Source organism: Xenopus tropicalis, chromosome 8 (assembly GCF_000004195.4).
Source record: "Xenopus tropicalis strain Nigerian chromosome 8, UCB_Xtro_10.0, whole genome shotgun sequence".
NCBI lineage: Eukaryota > Metazoa > Chordata > Amphibia > Anura > Pipidae > Xenopus > Xenopus tropicalis.
The window spans coordinates 130,412,638-130,439,610 of NC_030684.2; the positions used below are offsets into that span (position 1 = coordinate 130,412,638).

General features: G+C 42.5%; 1 protein-coding gene across 7 annotated transcripts in view; it reads right to left on the reverse strand.

Moving 5' to 3' along the window:
- Positions 1-6,297: 6,297 nt before the first annotated feature.
- LOC116406578 (CD48 antigen-like) overlaps positions 6,298-26,973 on the reverse strand; it is a 44,091-nt gene continuing 23,415 nt past the window's right edge. For 4 of the 7 annotated variants that reach the window (XM_031890807.1, XM_031890812.1, XM_031890806.1 and 1 more), the window contains 6 exons: positions 23,332-23,667; positions 22,659-22,925; positions 14,013-14,146; positions 13,066-13,125; positions 12,199-12,300; positions 6,298-9,102 (listed from right to left, as the gene is read on the reverse strand). In XM_031890807.1, coding sequence (XP_031746667.1) covers positions 12,199-12,300; positions 13,066-13,125; positions 14,013-14,146; positions 22,659-22,925; positions 23,332-23,667 — 899 coding nt within the window. In that variant the 3' untranslated portion in view covers positions 6,298-9,102. The remainder of the gene's footprint in view (positions 9,103-12,198; positions 12,301-13,065; positions 13,126-14,012; positions 14,147-22,658; positions 22,926-23,331; positions 23,668-26,973) is intronic. The other 3 variants (XM_031890811.1, XM_031890810.1, XM_031890809.1) reach the window with 3 other exon arrangements.

The following is a 26,973-nucleotide window of genomic DNA, read 5'->3' on the forward strand; positions in this document are numbered from 1 at the left end:
TACCACTGTTTATTTTGCTTATTTCTATCTCAACTGTCTAAAAATTTTTTTTTTTTTTTTTCAATTTTTTCTTCTATCTTTGTCATTATTACACTTTTGTACACATACACACTTATTTACAACTTTACCAAGCACACACAGACACTTACACACACACTTACACTTACACTTTTTTTTTTTTTTTTTTTTTTTTTTTTCTTTCTTTTCTTTTCTTTCTTTCTTTGCTTTCTTTGGCAGTCTTTTTTTTTTACTAAAACTTTATTTCTGATCTTGCTCTATAATTATCTGATTTATTTGGTTGCATTTTAGTGTTTTTTTGGCATTTTCATAATTGATTTCTGTTTTTGAATTATTCTATTGCACTGTAACTTTTTTATTGCTATTGGGTGCTGAATTTGCAGTGACGTTGGTGGATCCAGGGCTCTGACCACCGATTTCATTGCAATTATTGTTCTTCTGTTGGTTTAGGTGGTTTTATTGGATTTTACTGATTTTATGGTGTTTTATCTTTGCATTGTTCTTTGTGTGTTTAGTGCCCCCAAAAAGGTTGCTTTTGCAGTGACATTGGTGGATCCAGGGCTCTTACCGATTTCATTGCAACTATTGTTCTTTGATTGCTTTTAGTGGTTTTATTCCATTTTAACTTCATTTGATTTCAGTTGTTCTAGAAAGGTCCAGAGGTGCTAAGATTGTTCTGGTAGTTTCTATTGCCAAGGGTTAGGCTGATGCCACACATGGCGTAGGGCTGATTTTTTCAGCAAGTGGAAAAACGCTTGCCGAAAATTCAGCCCTACGCTTGCTACTTGTGCCTGCACCCGAATGAATGGGATACGCTCGGGTGCAGGCACGTGTAGCCGATATACGCATGAAAACGCGAGACTTTGCATTCTCACACGTTTTCATGCGTATATCGGCTACATGTGCCTGCACCCGAGCGTATTCCATTCATTCGGGTGCAGGCAAAAAAAAAGGGGTGCATAGAGTGCAGCCCCAATATTATGCATTTTCAGCTTTGGTGGCCATGTACTTATGCGCAACCAGACATAGGTATCGTTTTATTCAGGGGAACTTGCAGATTGAGGTTTAGTAAGTTTTTGGTAGTTGCCATGGAGATTTTGGGGAGAAATCTAGGTTTTTATCTGGTTTTTCCTTGATTTCTGACCAAAATCTAGGGTTGTATCTGGTTTTTCCTTGATTTCTGACCAAAGCGCTGACTTCTGCAAGGGACTGCGGCCACAATTTTCCATGTAGAAAGAGAAGAGTGGTGTCTCTGAATAGCTGAAGGTGTGCACTTTTCGTAAATATATAGATTGTGGGGGTTATCTCACAGGTAGGGGTGGTTAACACTGAAAAACTGCAGGTAGTGCACATAGAGCGCAGCCCCCAAAATTTCAACTGAAATTGCCCTTATGCATTGCCCCTGTTTTGGGGCATTTGGTGGCCACGTCTTTACGTGCACCCATACATATGGGGTATCGTTTTATTCAGGGGAACTTGCAAATTGAGGTTTAGTAAGTTTTTGGTAGTTGCCATGGAGATTTTGGGGAGAAATCTAGGTTTTTTTATCTGGTTTTTCCTTGATTTCTGACCAAAGCGCTGACTTCTGCAAGGGACTGGGGCCACAATTTTTCATGTAGAAAGAGGAGAGTGGCGTCTCTGAATAGCTGAAGGTGTGCACTTTTCAGAAATATATAGTTTGCGGGGGTTATTTCACAGGTATGGGGGTGTTTAGACTAAATAACTGCAGATAGAGCACAGCCCCCCCTTATGCATTGCCCCTGTTTGGGGGCATTTGGTGGCCACGTCTTTATGTGTACCCATACATATGGGGTATCGTTTTATTCAGGGGAACTTGCAGATTGAGGTTTAGTAAGTTTTTGGTAGTTGCCATGGAGATTTTGGGGAGAAATCTAGGTTTTTATCTGGTTTTTCCTTGATTTCTGACCAAAATCTAGGGTTGTATCTGGTTTTTCCTTGATTTCTGACCAAAGCGCTGACTTCTGCAAGGGACTGCGGCCACAATTTTCCATGTAGAAAGAGAAGAGTGGTGTCTCTGAATAGCTGAAGGTGTGCACTTTTCGTAAATATATAGATTGTGGGGGTTATCTCACAGGTAGGGGTGGTTAACACTGAAAAACTGCAGGTAGTGCACATAGAGCGCAGCCCCCAAAATTTCAACTGAAATTGCCCTTATGCATTGCCCCTGTTTTGGGGCATTTGGTGGCCACGTCTTTACGTGCACCCATACATATGGGGTATCGTTTTATTCAGGGGAACTTGCAAATTGAGGTTTAGTAAGTTTTTGGTAGTTGCCATGGAGATTTTGGGGAGAAATCTAGGTTTTTTATCTGGTTTTTCCTTGATTTCTGACCAAAGCGCTGACTTCTGCAAGGGACTGGGGCCACAATTTTTCATGTAGAAAGAGGAGAGTGGCGTCTCTGAATAGCTGAAGGTGTGCACTTTTCAGAAATATATAGTTTGCGGGGGTTATTTCACAGGTATGGGGGTGTTTAGACTAAATAACTGCAGATAGAGCACAGCCCCCCCTTATGCATTGCCCCTGTTTGGGGGCATTTGGTGGCCACGTCTTTATGTGTACCCATACATATGGGGTATCGTTTTATTCAGGAGAACTTGCAGTTTGAGGTTTAGTAAGTTTTTGGTAGTTGCCATGGAGATTTTGGGGAGAAATCTAGGTTTGTATCTGGTTTTTCCTTGATTTCTGACCAAAGCGCTGACTTCTGCAAGGCACTGCGGCCACAATTTTCCATGTAGAAAGAGGAGAGTGGCGTCTCTGAATAGCTGAAGGTGTGCACTTTTCAGAAATATATAGTTTGCGGGGGTTATTTCACAGGTATGGGGGTGTTTAGACTAAATAACTGCAGGTAGAGCACATAGAGCACAGCCCCCCCTTATGCATTGCCCCTGTTTGGGGGCATTTGGTGGCCACGTCTTTATGTGTACCCATACATATGGGGTATCGTTTTATTCAGGGGAACTTGCAGATTGAGGTTTAGTAAGTTTTTGGTAGTTGCTATGGAGATTTTGGGGAGAAATCTAGGTTTTTATCTGGTTTTTCCTTGATTTCTGACCAAAGCGCTGACTTCTGCAAGGGACTGCGGCCACAATTGTCCATGTAGAAAGAGAAGAGTGGTGTCTCTGAATAGCTGAAGGTGTGCACTTTTCGGAAATATATAGATTGTGGGGGTTATCTCACAGGTAGGGGGGGTTATCAATGAAAAACTGCAGGTAGTGCACATAGAGCGCAGCCCCCAAAATTTCAACTGAAATTGCCCTTATGCATTGCCCCTGTTTTGGGGCATTTGGTGGCCACGTCTTTATGTGCACCCATACATATGGGGTATCGTTTTATTCAGGGGAACTTGCAGATTGAGGTTTAGTAAGTTTTTGGTAGTTGCCATGGAGATTTTGGGGAGAAATCTAGGTTTTTATCTGGTTTTTCCTTGATTTCTGACCAAAATCTAGGGTTGTATCTGGTTTTTCCTTGATTTCTGACCAAAGCGCTGACTTCTGCAAGGGACTGCGGCCACAATTTTCCATGTAGAAAGAGAAGAATGGTGTCTCTGAATAGCTGAAGGTGTGCACTTTTCGTAAATATATAGATTGTGGGGGTTATCTCACAGGTAGGGGGGGTTAACACTGAAAAACTGCAGGTAGTGCACATAGAGCGCAGCCCCCAAAATTTCAACTGAAATTGCCCTTATGCATTGCCCCTGTTTTGGGGCATTTGGTGGCCACGTCTTTATGTGCACCCATACATATGGGGTATCGTTTTATTCAGGGGAACTTGCAGATTGATTTTTAGTAAGTTTTTGGTAGTTGCCATGGAGATTTTGGGGAGAAATCTAGGTTTTTATCTGGTTTTTCCTTGATTTCTGACCAAAGCGCTGACTTCTGCAAGGGACTGCGGCCACAATTTTCCATGTAGAAAGAGAAGAATGGTGTCTCTGAATAGCTGAAGGTGTGCACTTTTCGTAAATATATAGATTGTTGGGGTTATCTCACAGGTAGGGGGGGTTATCACTGAAAAACTGCAGGTAGTGCACATAGAGCGCAGCCCCCAAAATTTCAACTGAAATTGCCCTTATGCATTGCCCCTGTTTTGGGGCATTTGGTGGCCACGTCTTTATGTGCACCCATACATATGGGGTATCGTTTTATTCAGGGGAACTTGCAGATTGATGGTTAGTAAGTTTTTGGTAGTTGCCATGGAGATTTTGGGGAGAAATCTAGGTTTGTATCTAGTTTTTTCTTGATTTCTGACCAAAGCGCTAACTTCTGCAAGGGACTGCGGCCACAATTTTCCATGTAGAAAGAGAAGAGTGGTGTCTCTGAATAGCTGAAGGTGTGCACTTTTCGGAAATATATAGATTGTGGGGGTTATCTCATAGGTAGGGGGGGTTAACACTGAAAAACTGCAGGTAGTGCACATAGAGCGCAGCCCCCAAAATTTCAACTGAAATTGCCCTTATGCATTGCCCCTGTTTTGGGGCATTTGGTGGCCACGTCTTTATGTGCACCCATACATATGGGGTATCGTTTTATTCAGGGGAACTTGCAGATCGATGTTTAGTAAGTTTTTGGTAGTTGCCATGGAGATTTTGGGGAGAAATCTAGGTTTTTTATCTGGTTTTTCCTTGATTTCTGACCAAAGCGCTTACTTCTGCAAGGGACTGCGGCCACAATTTTCCATGTAGAAAGAGAAGAGTGGTGTCTCTGAATAGCTGAAGGTGTGCACTTTTCAGAAATATATAGTTTGTGGGGGTTATTTCACAGGTAGGGGGGGTTAACACTGAAAAACTGCAGGAAGTGCACATAGAGCGCAGCCCCCACATTTTTAGCTGTAATTGCCCTTGTGCATTGCCCCTGCTTTGGAGTGTTTGGTGCCCATGTCTTTATGTGCACCCATACATATGGGGCATCATTTTATTCAGGAGGAGTTTGTCTTTCAAATATGCCTTTGTTAGAAAATTTTTATGAGATTTTTTTTTGTCAAATCCACATTTGATCATGCGTCCAAGTTTACGTTTTAGAAAAAAAAAAATGTCATAAAAAGTTCCAAATTTCACAATACACTGACAAAAGGTATTTGGCTTTTGAGTGAAAACTACATTGCACCTAGAAACCTGAAGGTCTGTAGTTTCTAAAGATACCAAACATGAGGGGATATTTTAGATTTACATATAAGTTATGCTGCATTAACTGTTACAAGCGCTTTTCTGCTTTGTTCTGGTGTGATATTGTACTAAGTATTGCTTTAGTTTGGGGGTTACTTCTGGACAGGAACTGTGGGGTACCACCACATATTTGGTATCGTTGGAATTGGGAGTATCAGGGCTTTTACAAACAATAAAAAAAAGTGAGTAAAATTAACTTTTCTATGGAAAAAAACCTCAAAATATACAGAAATTTTTCATAATTTTTTTTTTTTTTTACATATTTCACCCAAAATACACATCATATCTCCAGAAAAGTTATAAAATTTGGTATGTATGTCGAAGCCCAATTAGTGACGAAAAAAACGATATATAATTTCCCTAGTTTCGTGGAGGTTTTCCTACCAAAAAACATTGTTAAAGTGAATGAGTACAAAATGCTTAAAAAACGTCTGGCACTGGGGGGAACCGAAATGACGAATTCGGCTGGCACTTAAAGGGTTAAGAAACTGAGGTGTTTAATGGTAGCAAATAAAGGGGTCTCAGACCCAAAGGCCTATAGATAAGGTGCTAATAGATGGTTGCCAAAACCTTCACCCCATACTCAACATGTGGAGTAGCCAATGATTTTTACACACTGTTTCCACTGTATCATACCTGAGCACTGCACAAAGCTTGCTATCTACTGTTTGTTTGTTTTTTAAACATTTTATTGAAGTTTTGCAATAAACATATAGTATGAATCATAACAAATTGTTTAAATATAGGTTATACAACAATATTCACATTCGACAGTTTGTCCTTTAAAAAGATAAGATATGAAGAAAATAGAATTCTTACAGAGAACCATAATAAGTAATTTAAAGAGAGAAAAAAACTAAACAAATTAACTATGCCCAGTGGATAAACTATTAAAAGAAAAGAAAAGTTTCCTAGAGAGCAAAATCAAGGATAATTTTGCTTATATGTTCATGAATTATTGAAATAAATCTATATATGCAGCAATGTATAAATCTGATCCTTATTTCTGGTATCTATAGCATTAAAGAAAAATGCCCATGTATTTTTAAAAGGGATCCTGGATTTAGGTTCACTTGTTTTTGCAAAAAAAGACGTGGGCGACAAAAAAAAAACTTTTTTTTATCTTAATCAGCTTAGCTGGCAAGAGGCCATCCACATCACGACTGCGCCCTTTTTTCTGACGCTACCGTGACCTTTTTGACGCAGCCGCGGGCGATTTGACACGACTGTTCCCAATTTGACGTAAATGCGCCAAATTCGATGCGCAACAAAAAAAAATTTCTGCGCAACCAATTTTTCCATGTGAATTTTCACGGAAGTTTCACAAAACAATTCGCCAATGGCCAAATGTGGAAATTCGCTGCGAATCCATGCCTGCCAAAAAAATTCGCTCATCAATATTTGTATTGAAACAGAATAGCTAAACCACATTTTTTATTAACTGCTGGAGAAAAAACAACTTCTCCTACCCAACCCTTTTTTAACTTTTTCTTGTTGGATTCATTCAGGTGGGCTATATCACAATTAAAGCTTTATGTAAGATTTATGTAGGAATTATATCAGAAAAGATGAGCAAGAGCAGAATTTGATACTCTAATATACTTATAATAACATCCACTGGGCAAAAATATTCAACAATAGTAACAATTAATGTGAATAGCATAACAATATTAGGTAGATAAAATAATAAGCTACAAAGGCATAACAATTTTAAACAAAAAAATCTATTCATATATAACTTTCTTTTTTCCTAAAGGATAAAGGTCTAAATACTCTCTCAATGAGAAGAGTTATCAAGGAGAAAAGCATCCCCTTGTCTGGCACAATTAAGCATGGCTGATCATGTTTCAAATAACATTTCATTTTTGATTGTGAGGGGTTAGTCCCCCTGAGAGAATGAGGTGACCTTGATCTTGATCTGGAATTGGGGTGAGTTTGGAGTGTAGTAGGCTTCAGCTCTTTGGAAATCTTAGAATAGCGTGGTTTATCATATTTGCGGGCTCTCTGGCTAATAGAGTGTATTTTAGATGTATTGTCCATTTTTCCATCAAGAGAAGTTTTGGTGTCTTCCTTTCTTTCCAGATAGTTGACAAAAGTGGATGCTTCAAAAGGATCATTAAAGATTCTTGTACCAGAAGGCAAGAAGATTTTGAGTCTCGCCGGGTACATTAGAGAAAAGTTGATGTTGTGGTTTATCAGCGCTTGGCAGACCTTAGAGAATTCTTTATGTTTTTGAGAAAGGAACAGTGAATAATCCTGAAAAATAACCATTCTTCTTCCTTCTAAATCTAGCATTTTAGCTTTTTTGTTTGCTTGAAACAATTCGATTTTTCTCAGAATAGTCTAAGTATTTGACAATTACAACTCTTGGTCTTGGCTTTTGAATGTCTTTTAATGGACCAATCCTGTGTAATCTTTTAATCATAAAATTGCCACATTCTGGAGGAAGTCCAAGTTTATGAGGAATTGTTTTGGAGACAAGATTATACAGAGAGTCATTCTGGAAAGACTCTGGTATGCCGATAAATCTAAGATTGTGTCTCCTTGATCTGTTTCCCAGATCATCTAGTTTCATTTTTAACTCTTGTGCCTGTTTTCCCAAAGGATCCAGCCGAGACTGCAAGTTCAGTGTATTATTCTAAATATGAGAAACTGTTAAATCAAATTCATCAAGATGTTTATCATGGTTGATGAGTTGCTCAGAGATGTTGGTAATGTTTATTTGTAATTTATCAATAGCCTTTTCAATAGTTACCTCGATGACAGGATTGATGAGCCTGGCAAATTCCGCTGCAATGAGAGAATAGTCCTCAGTCAGAGGGGTTTTAAGAGAAATGGGTTTGTGAGGTAAAGAAATGTTGGAAGCATCTGAATCTTGTTGCTTTTCATTTTTCTGTATCCTTTTTCATATGCTTTAACATTTGTTTTAGAAGCCATATATGATGTATGAGAATGTGTTTCCATAAATAAATGTTGCAACTCGATGAGGAATGTGTTAAAAGTCCACTTGATACTGCATAAGGCTTCTCTTCCTCCTCAGGAGGCGAGGCTCAAGCAGAGGCCATCTGAAACAATGTCAGCAGACTATTACAAACGTTGCAAACTCAACAGAGATACTGTTAAAAGTCTGCCTGTCACTACCTCGGCTTCTCTTCCACCTCAGGGGGAATGCATGTGTAAAACTTTATATGCAACAGCTTTTTAATGCAGATTTTTGAGCCATGGGAAACAGGAACTTTATCCCTGAGCCTCCATCTTCACAGGCGCCAAACCAGAAGTCCAGGGGAAGCATGCACCTAGTACTTGTAAGTCTTACTGTTTGCTCACAACATGTGCATGGAAGCCAACAGGTAGGGATGAAAGAGACATTCTAAAGCTTCTGAACAATTAATGCTGTATCCACCATTTCCACCAAGTATACTGTATGTTAGCATTTCTGCTCTGGAATACATTTTGTGTGCAGAGTGGATCCTATTTATTTTATTTATTTCCTGACATTTATATAGCGACAACACATCCCTGCATAATAAATCATTTACACCAGTCCCTGCCCCAGTGTATATATCAGCGCACACAGACAGAAGTGGCAGAAGGCAGCGGTTGCCAGTTCTCTGCTGGAATATTTACAGAACACAGAAAGTGAGTTACACATATTAATGTATAGTGACTGATATAATTGTGAGCCTGAGCCCCAGTAGTTCTCCCCAGTATGTAGCCCCTGATAGGCAGCTAGAATCCGACATCCCTGCAGCACATCACACCCAGCAGTAGAGAATTCCATGGAGTAGATAATTTCCCACCATCCATCTGCAGTCACTGCCAATTAGACATTGATCTGGTTAGATTCTGATTTTTGCTACTTTCTAGGGATAGGGAGTCTCTGTATGGGAAATGAGTCAGTGAGCTGTAAATAAAATAATATAGAATTGGTTTTATAGTTAATTGATAGTGTTGATTGAATATGGCCTTTGAGCTTTATATTTTAATAGTTTGCATTAGTGTACAGTGTATGAAATACAACTTATTTTATACTTAAAGGACAATGAAAGGTTAATATAAATTAAAAGTAAGTCTAAAGGCATTATTTTTAAGTACTTACTGCATATCTAAATGCCCAGATCCCTGCTTGCTTCTCTGAGATATGGTGCTGGCAGCCTACAGCAGTGTGAAGCCTACAGTGACATCACTGAAATCTCTCTCCCCTTCCTGTAGGTGCCAGCGGCAGCCTTCCTATTCTCTGAGCATGTGTGTAACTTGATCCTGTCTCCTGTTCTGAGCTACACATGCCCACCAGCCAATCAGAAGCGGATCTGGCAGAGGGGAGGGGGGGGGAGGGAATGAAACACATGTGCAGTATGAAGCAAGGAGGGAAAGGAAGGGAGAATACCTGTTTAGAGATGGCTGCCTGTTCTAGAAAATGTGAAGTAAGTGTGAGTGAGTAATTATATGATTAGGTGAGCCAAAAGTGTGGCATTTTTACTAAACAATAGGAGGACTATTGGGCAGTATGCTTTTTACATTTTGACTTGCATTCTCCTTTAAGGAATTAGTAGACTTGTAAGAGTTAATCAGCCTTTGCCATGTACATATGCCTGTCCTGCTCATTCACACATCCTTGTAGATTCTGTGTATTTCTGCTTACACATGACTTTATTTTATCCATAAGCAATAGTGAAATAAGGAGACAGAATCATTTTTAAAGGGACAGTTCAGTGTAAAAATGAAACGGGGTAAAATAGACAGACTGTGCAAAATAAAAAATGTTTTCATTATAGTTCATTAGGCAAAACTGTAATCTATAAAGGCTGGAGTGGGCAGATGTCTAACATAATAGCCAGAACTTTGCTTTCAGCTCTCTAAGCTGTTAGCAGTCAGTAACCAATCAGTGACTTGAGGGGGGCCATGGCCTTATGCTCACAAACTAACTGACAGTTATGTCCCATGTGCCCCCCCTCAAGCCACTGACTAACTAAGAGGTTAGAGAGCTGAAAGCAGGAAGTAGTGTTCTGGCTATTATGTTACACTATCCAGCCTTTATAGATAACATTTTTGCCTAACTAACCATATTGAAAATTTTTTTAATTTTGTGCAGTCTGTCTATTTTACCCAGTTTAATGTTTATCCTGAACTGTTCCTTTAAAGTAAAAAATAGCATTTTGTGTTAATTTTATTTTATGCCACCTGAACAGCTGATCTTAGCCTCTCTTTAATTGGCTACTTTGCCTTTAAATCATGCAACACTGTTTACTAAATTAGTCAATGATTAAAGGCCCACATGCACAAAAAAAGTGCAAGGCTTTTGTTTTTATAAGTATTTGTCTACTGTAAACTGCTATTAACCAGCCTCCCTAACTCCCATCTCTCCCCCCTACAGTCTATATTAAACACTGCTGCCAGAATTCTCCTCCTCTCACCCAGGAGAGTTCAGGCCCTTTCCCTGCTAAAGTCCTTATCGTGGCTCCTATTAAACAAAGAATTGCTTACAAACTTCTTCTCCTAACCTTCAAAGCCCTCCATTCCTCTGCTCCTCACTACATCTCTTCCCTTGTGTCTCCGTATGTTCCCGGCCGACTCCTTCGTTCCTCACAGAGCAACCGTTTGGTTGTGCCCCCCACTACTACTGCTGTTTCCCGTCTTAACCCTTTCTGCCCTGCTGCCCCTTACATTGGGAATGCCCTCCCTGATTTCCTCCGGAGAGAATCCTCCCCCAGTCTTTTAAAACCAAACTAAAAGACTCCCTTTTGGAGCACTCGCCCAGCACCTGATCTGGGAACTGGCACTTATATTGTAGTGTCACCCACTGTGACCTACAGCACTTATATTTGCCTATTTGTGTCTGTAAGTTACCCTCCCATATAGATTGTAAGCTCTACGGGGCAGGGACCTCCATCCTCTTGTGCCTTTGGCTCTTACACTCCCATATAGATTGTAAGCTCTACGGGGCAGGGACCTCCATCCTCTTGTGCCTTTGACTCTTACCCTCCCATATAGATTGTAAGCTCTACGGGCAGGGACCTCCATCCTCTTGTGTCTTTGACTCTTACCCTCCCATATAGATTGTAAGCTCTACGGGGCAGGGACCTCCATCCTCTTGTGTCTTTGACTCTTACCCTCCCATATAGATTGTAAGCTCTACGGGGCAGGGACCTCCATCCTCTTGTGTCTTTGACTCTTACCCTCCCATATAGATTGTAAGCTCTACGGGGCAGGGGCCTCCATCCTCTTGTGTCTTTGACTCTTACCCTCCCATATAGATTGTAAGCTCTACGGGGCAGGGACCTCCATCCTCTTGTGTCTTTGACTCTTAACTTATTGCAACTGTATTTATCTTGTATACATACATCTATCTGTATTTATTGTTATACTTTGTATTTATCTATTATTATCTTAATAACCCCCTGTTTGTATTAATGTATCCCACTGTACAGCGCTGCGTACATAAGTAGCGCTTTATAAATAAAGATATACATACAGACATTTGTGAATCTTTTTCTATCATTTATGTTTTTGTAACGTGTTCTGTGGTCCAGTTCAGTGCCAGCCTTTAGAATGTTTGGAACGTCCTTTACTGTTTGTTGAAGGTCTGGGGCATGAGCACTTGTATCTCATATCTGCTGGTATCTATTGTACATATGATTATATCTGCATGTTAAACTTGGTAAACTGCTGTATATTCTTTGAATAAAAAGAATACTTAACTGCAAAAGTATACTACCCTTTTGTATTGATTAGTTGTCAAGCTGGAATCAAACTCAGGACCCCTACATTACAAGGCAGAATTGATAATAACTGAGCCACTGTGTTGGGGTTGACTTGACAAACAAAGCACTTGTATGGGGTAAGCTTCTGGTAAGTAACTGGTATCACTATCTGATAACTGACACTAAAAAGATGACTGACATAACTGTGAGCAGAAGTATGGTTACACTGGGTTGATACAAAAGATACAGATAGTTGCAGAAAGGACCTTACAAGTGGATGCTGTTGCACAAATACTCACCTACTGTTCCTCCCCATTTATTCCATTATTGGCTACAAGAACAGTATATTCTGTGTTTTCCCCCATGGTACGGTTATTGCTTATATTTTGCTCACTCGTGCCCTATAAACAGCAAACAAACAAAAATAACCAACAGGCCCAATCTTAATGATGATCCATGTATGATGACACATGACCTACAGACACAGTTTTCTATTTTTTTTATTCAATTGGAGAACTGGCTTGTAATATCTGTAAGTACTCTAACTCTCACTATCATCCTATAAAGATAACTATAGTTGTTTAATGCTTATTTAAGTTAATAGTTAAAAACAGATTTATAATATTTATTGATAAAGCTATAGTGGCCTATTTACTGTGTATATTAAAGTGCAGGAATGCTAAGGAACAATATAGAAGCCTATATCCCCAGCGGCATTACAAGGTGGTGTCTATGGTATCTATGGGGCAGATTTATCTTTAGCATTTATCTTTGTTTTTTTCTTTTCTTTTTTTTTACACTGATTGCTTTTCCTACTTACTGAGTCATTAGAACCTTCATTAAAATAATCTATTTTAAAATGTTTTTTTGTCTCTGTCACTTTACTTTTTTAATCTATTAATGTTCTAACCATCAGGCTACAAAGTTGTGCTAGAAATAAAAAGACTTTAGACAAAGCCGTTTCTAAGCAGAAACAAACACAAGTTTATGTCCATGTAAAGCTTTTGATAAAAATGAAATTAATTAAAATAGAAGAGGATAAAACTAATAGTGACAATCTAACCCTTTAATTGTAGCTTCTAAGCATGTCTGATGTGTACTGACAGTGTGTATGTGGGAATGTTCCAAAGGAAATACATGTAAAAAAACCTCTTCAGATTTCTTACCAGATTAATAGTTGAGACAGGCCATAAAATGTCCCTGTATATAATATCTTCTTTTATATTCTGAAAAGAAACAATATACATCATTTTAATTCAAGATAAATCAATTTCTTGAAGGACATAAACCTTCCACTAAAATTCTTCTATTTACACTTCTCTGGCTCTCCAAAATAGGGGCCTAAAATGATTATAGCAAAAGGATTGTCTAATAATAACATTAAAATGAATTGGAAATGTTGGCTTTGTATTTAACTGTATAAAACATAAAAATGGCAGACACAGAGCTGTTTAGCTGTTTGGCACCTGACTGAGTATAATTATCAATAACAAGTATTTATAAAGTGCCAACAGAATCCACAGCTCTGTACCCAGTACGTATATGTACATACAAACAGATAAATACAAATACTGACGGATACAGGAGGCACAGAGGACACAGCAGAGATTACAGGGTAACAGGAGAGGGGCAGGAGACAAATGTCTGTGCTGTTGGGCAAAATTGTATTATTAGTGATAACAACTGTAATAATAATAATAATGTGGCACTGACTATAGCTCTTAGGGGTTATTTAATAAAAGGCACTTAGTTTGCCCAGGAGCAGTAACCCATAGCAACCAATCAGCAGGTAGAGGTTTCTGGTGACCTATTTAAAAGCAATCATCTTATTGGTTGCTATGGGTTACTGATCCTGGGCAAACTTAGTGCCTTTTATTACATATGGGGGTTAGTATGTGAGAATATGTCGCCACTCTGCCCTTAACCTGACAGCAAGCTGGCTAATACCGACTACCCACTGGGCTATATGAAGACTGCTTCCCCAGCTGCCGGTTTTAGTATGTGAAATTAGTTGATAACATGAATATAAAAAGTATGGAACTGAAAAGTCATGGGATTTCAGAGAGGAAGCTTTGCAGACAGTAGGCCTTAAAACATTATATAAATCACTTACCTGCATTATTTGTTTTCTTCTGCTATATACAGCTTTATATACAGCTAAACATACAGCTATAATGAGGCAGACAAGTCCAACACTGAACAAACTCATGGCAATTTTTAAGGGCTGAAGATAACCTCTTCCAGTTTCTGAAATGACAAAACAACAACAATGCAGAATACAAAATGTTCATCTTGGTGTAATAAAAATTAAAAAGCTAAATGTTCCCCCTGTACATAATTATGTATATGTGTGGCCCTATCTAATGCAACACATTCTTTTTGGACTAATTATGTTGGGCTGAACCCCACAGACTGTTCTTCCCCTTCAGCTGATTCTTCCGCTTCTTCTTATTCTTAGCGCCCCCCATTTTCTAAACGCTACTCCTCCTACAGTTTTAAGGGTACAACACCCAAACTCCCCACACTTCTTCGCCCTATAGCGGAGCAGGCTGCTTGTGCTTTTCTAAGGGATCCCGCCCCCCGGCTTTTTGTGGCGCCGCTCCGAACCCCCCAATTTTCCCATTGACTTTGACAGGGAAGATTTTCAAACTGCTGCCAATCTTACAGCTTTGAGGCTACACCCCCAAACTTGAATAACATAATCATGGGGTCACCCCGAATGAAGCAGCAACATTTGTTGGATGACCCCAAAGTGGGAGGGGCCAAAAACAGTCAATCAAATTTCACCCATTGACTTTAATGGAGAAATTGAAACTGCTGCCAATCGTACAGCTTTAAGGCTACACTCCCCAAACTTGAATCACACAGTCATGGGCTCAGCCTGAATGAAAATATGATGATTGTTGGATGCCCAAAAGTGGGTGGAGCTGTGAACAGCCAATCAGATTTCACCTATTGAATTTTATTGGTCTGATGCCAGATTTTTCAAACTTTGCACAGTCAGTCACTGGGTTACTACACATTCAAGTGTTTTTTTAAAAAAAAAAAAAGCAAAGTGGGAGGGGCTGACAACAGCCAATCATATTGTACCCATTGACTTTTATGGGGAAATTGAAACTGCTGCCAATCTTACAGCTTTGAGGCTACACCCCCCAAACTTGAATCACATAGTTATGGGGTCTATGTATCACGAAAAGGAACCTCGCACTACAGCAGTTTTTTGACAGGGTGCACAGTGTGTAAATTGAAATATAAATGAGAGTATTAAAGACACATGAAGTCCTGGCACACCTGTAGCTTCATAAAATATAACCTTTAATTCATATTATGTTAAAAATAAGCCGCTAAAAACTGAAAGAAAAAGAAGGAAAAAGAAAAGTTGAAATTTAACTCTATCCCCTATAATGTTGTCATAGATAGAACTGACTGTGAAGTGACTGTTTAATTGTTTTGATGCCAGGCTTCCCAAACTTTGCATAGTCAGACACTGGGTGACTACACATTTAAGGTTTTTTGTATTTTTTTAAGTGGGTGGAGCCACCAACAACCAATCAGAGTTCACCTATTGACTTTTAATGGGGAAATCCAACCTGACTTTGTACTCAAGGTTAGAAAAGTGGGTGGGGCTGCTAAAAGCCAATCACATTTATTTCATTGTTTTCAGTGGTGAAATTTTAACTGTTGCCGTTTTCACATATTTAATGTCAGGGTCCCCAAACTTTGCCCAGTTTGTCACTGGGTGACTATGTTCCAAGTTTAGAAAAGTGGACGGGGCCAACAACAGCCAATCAGATCTCACCTATAGACTTCATATGTTTAAATTTAAACTGCTGCCATTCTTTAAACATTTATACAAAGGTCTTCAAACTTTGCAGAGCTAGTCACCAGGTAACTGCGGTTCAGAGTTGGAAAAAGCAGGTGGAACCACCAGCAGCCAATCAGATTTTAACTATTGGTTTTCAATGGGAAAATTCAACCTGCTGCCATTCTCACAGTATTAACACCAGGGTCACTAGGGGACTGCATGTTTAGGTTTTAAAAAGTGGGTGGGGCCACCAACAGCCAATTAGACTTCACCTATTGAATTTGGTGTAAATTGAAAATGCTGCCTTTCTCACACTATTTATGTCAGGGTTCCAAACTTTGCACAGTCAGTCACTGGCTGACTACATATTCAGGGTTAGAACAAGTGGGTGGGGCCACCAACAGCCAATCCATTTCCACCCATTTAATTTCATTGGTTTATATTTAACTGATGCCGTTATATTATTAATATATCAGTATTAATTTCCAGAGTTAGTCACTGGGTATTTGCCGTTCAAAGTTAGAAAAAAATGGGCAGAGCCACCAACAGCCAATCACATTTCACCTATTTACTTTCAATGGTGAAGTGTAAAATGCTGTCAGTCTCACAATTTTTATGCCTAAATCCCCAAACTTTGCAAAGTTGGTCACTGGGGGACTGCAGTTCAAAAATAGGAAAAGTGGGTTGGGCCACTAACAGCCAATCAGATTCCATCCATTGAATTTTATTCATTTAAATTTAAAATGCTGTCATTCTCACACTATTTATGCCAGGGTGCCACTGTTTGTCACTGGGTGACTTCGACTCAAGGTTAGAAAAAGTGGGCGGAGCCACCAAACACCAATCACAATTCACCTATTGACTTTTATTGGATTTTAATTTAAAGTGATACTGACACGAAAAAAACTACTTTTTAAAATATGAATCTACATAAAAAGTTGCCTATAGGTCATATTGATCATTTTTCACTGATAGGGCTGCTTTTGTAAGTATTGTTACTTCCCTAAACCTGACTGTTTTGCCAACCTGACTGTCCCTTCTGAGCCTGTCAGTTATACTGGGAAGTGATGTATTCTGGGAACCAAAGTCCCTCTACATTCCATATGAAGTTGTGTGCGGTGCAGATTATCTAGAAAAGCAGAGGAACTTCAGCTTCCAGAATACATCACTTCCCAGAGGAATAAGGTACGGTGGTGGGGAACGGGCCCCAGGGAGCACAGTTTCTTCTTAATCTGTAGAATCAGATATGCCTGTGTAAAAAATACATTACTATTTATTTATTTATGGAAGTTCACACAATGTACCTACATTATCCCAGCTAAATGAGCTCATGTCAAAATGGGGTATATTTTCTCTTAAAGACCAACAGAAAGGGGTATAAATGGGGAGTCCGGGGGGTCGGTTGGTAGAATTTTACGGTATGTGTATTCCAGTTGCAACCATGAGAAAAGTGCCTTTCCCACAAACATGTTGCACATCATAAACCTCAAGTGTAAAAATGTAAAAAAATGTTCTTCTTCATTCCAAAATGGAATTTAAATTTTTTGCTGGTTCAATTGTTACTCAGTGTAGTATGCTGTATGTGTTCCCCCTGTGTAAATGGTCCTGGTAGGGTCCCTGGCAGCGTAGGAGCATACTGCAGTGGGAAGGGGTTGAGTACCCGGTGTCCTGCCTTTGCCAATGCAATAAAGCAAAAGATGAGATAATGCTAAAAGGCAATCCGTCTAGTACCGTGGCTCCTGCTTCTTATTCTGCTCCTCGTATGGCGGCGACAGGCCCTTTTATAAGGTTGCGCCCGTGCGTACGTGTGACGTCACACGTATGCACGGAGCGCAACCTTATAAAAGGGCCTGTTGCCGTCGCAGAAGGAGCCGCATAAGGAGCCGCATAAGGAGCAGGAGCCACAAGAAACAGCCTCTATGGGGGGCATTTACTATTGGAGGTACAATCTATGGGGCAATTGGGGGCTACTGTGTATGGGGAGCACTGTGTATGGGGGGCACCATGTATGGGGGACACCGTGTATGGGGGGCTACTGTGTATGGGGGGGCACTGTGTATGGGGGCTACTGTGTATGGGGGGCACTGTGTATGGGGGGCTACTGTGTATGGGGGGATAATGTGTATGGGGGCTACTGTGTATGGGGGGCACTGTGTATGGGGGCACTGTGTATGGGGGCACTTTCTATGGGGGCATTGTGTATGGAGGGTACTTTCTATGGGGGCATTTAAAAATGAACTTAAAAAATGGGGTGTGGTAATTGGGGCATGGCCAAAAAGTGGGCGTGGTCAAAAAATTGTCACACATGCGCACGGAGCGCAAGGGCCTGTTGCCGTCGCAGAAGGAGCCGCATAAGGAGCCGCATAAGGAGCAGGAGCCACAAGAAACAGCCTCTATGGGGGGCATTTACTATTGGAGGTACAATCTATGGGGCAATTGGGGGCTACTGTGTATGGGGAGCACCATGTATGGGGGACACCGTGTATGGGGGGATAATGTGTATGGGGGCTACTGTGTATGGGGGGCACTGTGTATGGGGGCTACTGTGTATGGGGGGCACTGTGTATGGGGAGCACTGTGTATGGGGGGCACCATGTATGGGGGACACAGTGTATGGTGGGATAATGTGTATGGGGGCTACTGTGTATGGGGGGCACTGTGTATGGGGGCACTGTGTATGGTGGCACTGTGTATGGGGACACTTTCTATGGGGGCATTGTGTATGGAGGGTACTTTCTATGGGGGCATTTAAAAATGAACTAAAAAATGGGGTGTGGTAATTGGGGCGTGGCCACAAAGTGGGCGTGGCCAAAAATGTTTGCCGCACTACGCGCGCCAACCCTTTTTGTCTCTCTTTTCATTTTTCAAATGTTGGGAGGTATGGTTTATATAAATACCCCGTTGTGTAGCCCCGGGGGCAGCCATTCCTGCACCGGTACAGCTGGGGTGTTTGCTACAGAAACCCTACTATAGTTTATATAAATACCCCGCTGTGTAGCCCCGGGGGCAGCCATTCCTGCACCGGTACAGCTGGGGTGTTTGCTACAGAAACCCTACTATAGTTTATATAAATACCCCGCTGTGTAGCCCCGGGGGCAGCCATTCCTGCACCGGTACAGCTGGGGTGTTTGCTACAGAAACCCTATTATAGTTTATATAAATACCCCGCTGTGTAGCCCCGGGGGCAGCCATTCCTGCACTGGTACAGCTGGGGTGTTTGCTACAGAAACCCTACTATAGTTTATATAAATACCCCGCTGTGTAGCCCCCGGGGGCAGCCATTCCTACACTGGTACAGCTGGGGTGTTTGCTACAGAAACCCTACTATAGTTTATATAAATACCCCGCTGTGTAGCCCCGGGGGCAGCCGTCCCTGCACCGGTACAGCTGGGGTGTTTGCTACAGAAACCCTACTATAGTTTATATAAATACCCCGCTGTGTAGCCCCGGGGGCAGCCATTCTTGCACCGGTACAGCTGGGGTGTTTGCTACAGAAACCCTACTATAGTTTATATAAATACCCCGCTGTGTAGCCCCGGGGGCAGCCATTCCTGCACCGGTACAGCTGGGGTGTTTGCTACAGAAACCCTACTATAGTTTATATAAATACCCCGCTGTGTAGCCCCGGGGGCAGCCATTCCTGCACTGGTACAGCTGGGGTGTTTGCTACAGAAACCCTACTATAGTTTATATAAATACCCCGCTGTGTAGCCCCGGGGGCAGCCATTCCTGCACTGGTACAGCTGGGGTGTTTGCTACAGAAACCCTACTATAGTTTATATAATTACCCCGATGTGTAGCCCCGGGGGCAGCCATTCCTGCACCGGTACAGCTGGGGTGTTTGCTACAGAAACCCTACTATAGTTTATATAAATACCCCGCTGTGTAGCCCCGGGGGCAGCCATTCCTGCACTGGTACAGCTGGGGTGTTTGCTACAGAAACCCTACTATAGTTTATATAAATACCCCGCTGTGTAGCCCCGGGGGAAGCCATTCCTGCACTGGTACAGCTGGGGTGATTGCTACAGAAACCCTACTATAGTTTATATAAATACCCCGCTGTGTAGCCCCGGGGGCAGCCGTTCCTGCCCCGGTACAGCTGGGGTGTTTGCTACAGAAACCCTACTATAGTTTATATAAATACCCTGCTGTGTAGCCCCGGGGGCAGCCATTCCTGCACTGGTACAGCTGGGGTGTTTGCTACAGAAACCCTACTATAGTTTATATAAATACCCCGCTGTGTAGCCCCGGGGGCAGCCATTCCTGCACTGGTACAGCTGGGGTGTTTGCTACAGAAACCCTACTATAGTTTATATAAATACCCCGCTGTGTAGCCCCGGGGGCAGCCATTCCTGCACTGGTACAGCTGGGGTGTTTGCTACAGAAGCCCTACTATAGTTTATATAAATACCCCGCTGTGTAGCCCCGGGGGCAGCCATTCCTGCACTGGTACAGCTGGGGTTTTTGCTACAGAAACCCTACTATAGTTTATATAAATACCCTGCTGTGTAGCCCCGGGGGCAGCCATTCCTGCACTGGTACAGCTGGGGTTTTTGCTACAGAAACCCTACTATAGTTTATATAAATACCCTGCTGTGTAGCCCCGGGGGCAGCCATTCCTGCACTGGTACAGCTGGGGTGTTTGCTACAGAAGCCCTACTATAGTTTATATAAATACCCCGCTGTGTAGCCCCGGGGGCAGCCATTCCTGCACTGGTACAGCTGGGGTTTTTGCTACAGAAACCCTACTATAGTTTATATAAATACCCTGCTGTGTAGCCCCGGGGGCAGCCATTCCTGCACTGGTACAGCTGGGGTGTTTGCTACAGAAACCCTACTATAGTTTATATAAATACCCCGCTGTGTAGCCCCGGGGGCAGCCATTCCTGCACCGGTACAGCTGGGGTGTTTGCTACAGAAAACCTACTATAGTTTATATAAATACCCCGCTGTGTAGCCCCGGGGGCAGCCATTCCTGCACTGGTACAGCTGGGGTGTTTGCTACAGAAACCCTACTATAGTTTATATAAATACCCCGCTGTGTAGCCCCGGGGGAAGCCATTCCTGCACTGGTACAGCTGGGGTGATTGCTACAGAAACCCTACTATAGTTTATATAAATACCCCGCTGTGTAGCCCCGGGGGCAGCCGTTCCTGCCCTGGTACAGCTGGGGTGTTTGCTACAGAAACCCTACTATAGTTTATATAAATACCCCGCTGTGTAGCCCCGGGGGCAGCCATTCCTGCACTGGTACAGCTGGGGTGTTTGCTACAGAAACCCTACTATAGTTTATATAAATACCCCGCTGTGTAGCCCCGGGGGCAGCCATTCCTGCACTGGTACAGCTGGGGTGTTTGCTACAGAAACCCTACTATAGTTTATATAAATACCCCACTGTGTAGCCCCGGGGGCAGCCATTCCTGCACCGGTACAGCTGGGGTGTTTGCTACAGAAACCCTACTATAGTTTATATAAATACCCCGCTGTGTAGCCCCGGGGGCAGCCGTTCCTGCACTGGTACAGCTGGGGTGTTTGCTACAGAAACCCTACTATAGTTTATATAAATACCCCGCTGTGTAGCCCCGGGGGCAGCCATTCCTGCACTGGTACAGCTGGGGTGTTTGCTACAGAAGCCCTACTATAGTTTATATAAATACCCCGCTGTGTAGCCCCGGGGGCAGCCATTCCTGCACTGGTACAGCTGGGGTTTTTGCTACAGAAACCCTACTATATTTTATATAAATACCCTGCTGTGTAGCCCCGGGGGCAGCCATTCCTGCACTGGTACAGCTGGGGTTTTTGCTACAGAAACCCTACTATAGTTTATATAAATACCCTGCTGTGTAGCCCCGGGGGCAGCCATTCCTGCACTGGTACAGCTGGGGTGTTTGCTACAGAAGCCCTACTATAGTTTATATAAATACCCCGCTGTGTAGCCCCGGGGGCAGCCATTCCTGCACTGGTACAGCTGGGGTTTTTGCTACAGAAACCCTACTATAGTTTATATAAATACCCTGCTGTGTAGCCCCGGGGGCAGCCATTCCTGCACTGGTACAGCTGGGGTTTTTGCTACAGAAACCCTACTATAGTTTATATAAATACCCCGCTGCTTGTTGACGCAGTCCCCAACCCGACAGCACCTATGCCCTAGAGCCAAATGATTGAGTTAGCCCAATATCGCCCAGGTGGGCATATCAGGAGAAGATCCGCTTGCTTGGCCAAACAAGCAAATCTCCCCATGTATGGCCACCTTTAGAATCTTGTGGAAAGTGCACATTCAACCTACTGCTAATAAATGTGGGCTCTGGTTTCCCCTAGCAAGTTGTATATTGGCTGCTAATGTTAATACTGACAGCACTCTCTAGAAGTGAAGCCAGTCACACAGAAATGCAACAAGATAAACATGCACACAATTTTGTGAATTCTAATTAGTATCTGTATTAGCAAATCACAGTGTTATCAACAAGTCGTGTTGCAACGCTGCTTAAAAATTACAAAATCTAACAATAATATGATATTTTTGGAACTATGTATATCGTGGAACTTTGCATACACTTTCTGAGGGTTGGGATACATGCATAACCTGTGTTCCATATAGGACTTCACTGATATACGCTACAGAACATGATGAGTTTAAAGGAGACATATATAAAAATTAAGAATATACCAGTGAATTATACTCTAAATATAGAAGGATTGTGCTTGAAACAGGGTCGGAGAACTGATAGGATCTATAGGGAGCTCCAATAAAGGGGCCATTTTTACAGATAGGGTTAATGTTTAGCCCAAAGGGAAACCACCACCGGATATTATTCATAATTGCCTACAAAATTAGGGTTTTTTCCCCATTTATCCAATATAAAATCCTTTGATTTATATATATATACAATTCAAACAGTAATAGATTGTTAGTGCTGTGTTTCCCCCCATACCCACCTTTTCTTTGTTACTCACCACATGATTTTAAAACGACTGACACATTGTTCCTGTGAGCAGGATTCTGTACCCAGCAGGTAAATTCTGCCCCCAATGCCTTATCCTTCAGTGATACAGTGATTGTGCTGCCATTGGCATATAGTCTGTCAGTGCCAGTATCTCTGTAGGTCCAACTGTAGGACAGGGTTGGTGAGTTTGATGGGACAGAACAATGAAGATGGAAGAGATCAGTGGAATTCCCATCTAATGTCTTCTTTATTACTGGTGTAGGGATGGGGAGAGGCTCTGCAATTAGAAACAGATCATAGTCACAGAATAAATATAATAAAGAATGTTTATACGGTATTCTAATAGCTGTTCTGTATCCCATGAGCATTCCTTGCCAATTGCTTGTTGCTTGCCAAAATTAACCAGCAACCATACAGTATGTTCTGGCAATACCGGCATTTGAAGTTTGCTTTGCAACATACACACTACAGCCATTCTATTTTGGTTGTATTTTTTCACACTGGTATGGCGACATTTACACAGAAGGCATTTAACAGTAATACAGAAACTGTTTCAAGTCACCACAATCACAGGCTTCTTACAACCAGGATCATTTTATAGCCTACATTCCTGCATAACTTAACCTCTCACATACACACTCAAACTCACGCATGCACACACACGTAAACACACACACACTTACCCAACACAGTGAGATTATAAGAAATGTCTCTCATTTCTCCATTAACAAGAAACAGTGCAGTGAAGATCCCAGAATCCTCCATTCTCAGCTCCCTGATCAGTAATGCGGTGCCACTGTTAGATTCTTCCAGCCGGTTGGGGAAATAATTCTCATTCACTCTGATAAACTTCTGGTCTCTGAATTCAGCCAGGATTATTTTTTCCCCATTGACATGAAACATCCATGTGACTTTATCAATGGGATGTGACAGATTCAGACGGGGTGTCAGTGAGACAGTCTCCCCTACACGGCCAGTCACTGGGAGAGGGACGTCTCCTCCTCCTCCTCCTCCTCCTCCTGCAACACATAGAAGTAGGGAATGAGCAACACATAGAAGTAGGGAATGAGCAACACATAGAAGTAGGGAATGAGCAACACATAGAAGTAGGGAATGAGCAACACATAGAAGTAGGGAATGAGCAACACATAGAAGTAGGGAATGAGCAACACATAGAAGTAGGGAATGAGCAACACATAGAAGTAGGGAATGAGCAGCACATAGAAGTAGGGAATGAGCAACACATAGAAGTAGGGAATGAGCAACACATAGAAGTAGGGAATGAGTAGCACATAGAAGTAGGGAATGAGCAGCACATAGAAGTAGGGAATGAGCAGCACATAGAAGTAGGGAATGAGCAACACATAGAAGTAGGGAATGAGTAGCACATAGAAGTAGGGAATGAGCAGCACATAGAAGTAGGGAATGAGCAGCACATAGAAGTAGGGAATGAGCAGCACATAGAAGTAGGGAATGAGCAACACATAGAAGTAGGGAATGAGCAGCACATAGAAGTAGGGAATGAGCAGCACATAGAAGTAGGGAATGAGCAGCACATAGAAGTAGGGAATGAGCAACACATAGAAGTAGGGAATGAGCAGCACATAGAAGTAGGGAATGAGCAACACATAGAAGTAGGGAATGAGCAGCACATAGAAGTAGGGAATGAGCAACACATAGAAGTAGGGAATGAGCAGCACATAGAAGTAGGGAATGAGCAACACATAGAAGTAGGGAATGAGCAGCACATAGAAGTAGGGAATGAGCAGCAGGAACACTCAGACTCCCTGGTTAAGGTTTGTAGGGAGGTAGTGCTGGGTCCCTGCACTTACCCCCCTCCTGCTGCTGTTCCCTGTAGGGGAGCTGGCACTGAGACTTTGTGCTGTGAGCTGCTGCCTAGCAACAAGGTGAACAGCAAGCTCAGGGCTGCCGGAAGTTGCAAAGCAGCCTGGGAGAGGAAGTCAGAGGGAGGAGTGAGAAAGCCCCAGAGCTCCAGAAGCTGCACGTGGGCTCAGAGAGAGGAGCTGCACAAGAAGAAGCTGGCCTTTGGAACAGGCTGGTACAGGGAAGGCAGACCCTGTACCTGGAGAGACATAGATCCTGTGAGGAGTCCTGACTGGAGGAACAAACACCTGCAGGGGAATCCCATCTGAGTGGCTAAAGGGGCTAGTAGTCGCACTGCATGGCTGTAAGTGCTGGACTCGCCTGAAGATTCTGTGTGAATCACCCAAAGAGATCCCTGGAGTGAGTATCATTAAAGTGAAAACTAATAAAGGAGCGCTTGAAGATTTAAAGTATATAAACTTTCCTTTGGACTGAGCTAAAGGACTGTACATAGTTAGTGAGACAGCTTGCGCTGGCAAAGCTAGTTAGTAAGGCCCTGATTGCCACTTTGATAGGGGTGTTATGTGTATTAGTTTCCCCTTTATTTCAGATAAAAGTTATTTTGTTTATCAAGTACTGTGTGTGCATTATTATCGTTCCTAGTGGGGCCACCCGTAGGTGCACTCCCGGATCCCACTAGGTGGAGGCACTGCGCTAATAAGTACCAGGTACCCAGTCTCTCCCAATACCACTGCGGAGTGATTCAGGTTTGTCCCGTGCCATCAGGTAAGCGCCACACGTGGAGTGTAACACTGTCAAAAGTGCCAGAAGCGGTGAGGATAGGGTTACATTTTGGAGGCACTGCTGAGATTCAGCTGGGACCTGGTTGCACAGAAAGTGAAGCAAGATGGCGTCATCTACTGAGAGTCCCCAGAGTGTTCTGGACTGGTGCAAGAGTTTGGGCCTAAACCCGAAAAAGACTGCTGTAGTGGGCCCTATGATACCAAAAACTAAAGAGGAATTTATTTACAAGATCCTAGATGCAGATGGATCTATTTATAGACCTAGAGTGGTAGCTTCGCGACGAGACCCAGATGGCATCCTCTTAAATGTGCTTGTGGATAGTCCTGGTGAGATTAATAGAGAAACATGTGCACGTGGTGTACAGGCGGAAGACCATGATTACTGGCAAATTGTCTTACCGGATGTCCCTGAGGAGAAGGAACTTAGTGACAGTGAGGATGAAGTGGGAGGCGATCTGGAGAATCCAAATCCCTTGTGCAGTGGCACCCCACAGATACCTGCTGCTGGTCACAGCCCAGTGACTAAAAGACTGTTTGATATGATACCTGAGACAAAGTTGAAATACACTGCATCATGTGAAAGTTTGAACTCTGCTGGGAGGAGCCGACCTCTAAGTGATGTTGTTGAGGCAGCTCAGCTGGTGGAAGTCTTGGCCCTAGTCGGTGAGAATTTGAGACAGCTGGCATACAATGGAAATTATAAGAGACTAAAAATATTCTCAGGTATGGAACCTACTCCTCCAGGTGAAGAGACCTTTGAGGCCTGGAGAGATGCTGCTTTGGTTGCTATTACCGATTGGCCTGGCTCTGGCCCTGCTTTATGTCGCAAGATCCAAGAGAGTTTGCGAGGGCCTGCATTGGACCTAATTAAGCTCCACCGAGAGGTGTGCCCACAAGATGGTCCTGAGAAGTTGATAGAAGTACTGGAAGATACATATGGACCGGTGGAAGATGAAATTGAAATGTTGTACAAATTTCAGTCTTGCATGCAGAAAGAAAAAGAGAATCTGTCTGAGTACTTGAAGCGACTGCAGCAAATGCTAAAATTGCTTGTTTGCCGAAGAATCATTGCTACAGATCGTGTTGATTCTATGAGGCTACAACAGTTATTCAGAGGGGCTTTATCTATGGACCCCACAGCTGTGATGTTGAGATCTTTCTACAGAGGAAAGAAAGAACCAACTTATCAGGAGCTGATCCGGGAGATCCGAAAGGAGGAAGTTAATGTTCTGCGACGAGAGAAGAAAAGTCGTGGTTCTGAAAGGACATCCAGTGATTCGCAGAAAGCGGAAGAGATTGCTGAGTTAAAAAAACAGGTTGCTCAGCTCAAGGCTCGTGTGTCCGAAAAGGAAGAGGGGTCAACTATGTCTAGACCCTCTTCATTTCCTAAAGCAGGTGGTGCTCGCGGTGACCCACCAAAGTGCTTCCGTTGTGGCCGGTTGGGCCATATATCCCCACACTGTCCGACGCAACGTGAAAATGCTGCAGCTACAGAAGTTATTTCATATGGCTGTGCTGTGAGGAAGCCACCCCAAAAGAGGTATCGGAAGAGACGTAATCAGGTGAGGTGTTACACCTGTGGTTGGTACGGTCATACTTCCCACACCTGTGACTGGGGACGGAATGAAGACTTCACTGATGTATATGTGACATCTTTCCCATGTGAAGTGGATATTTGTAAAGAGAAATCCTGTGGCA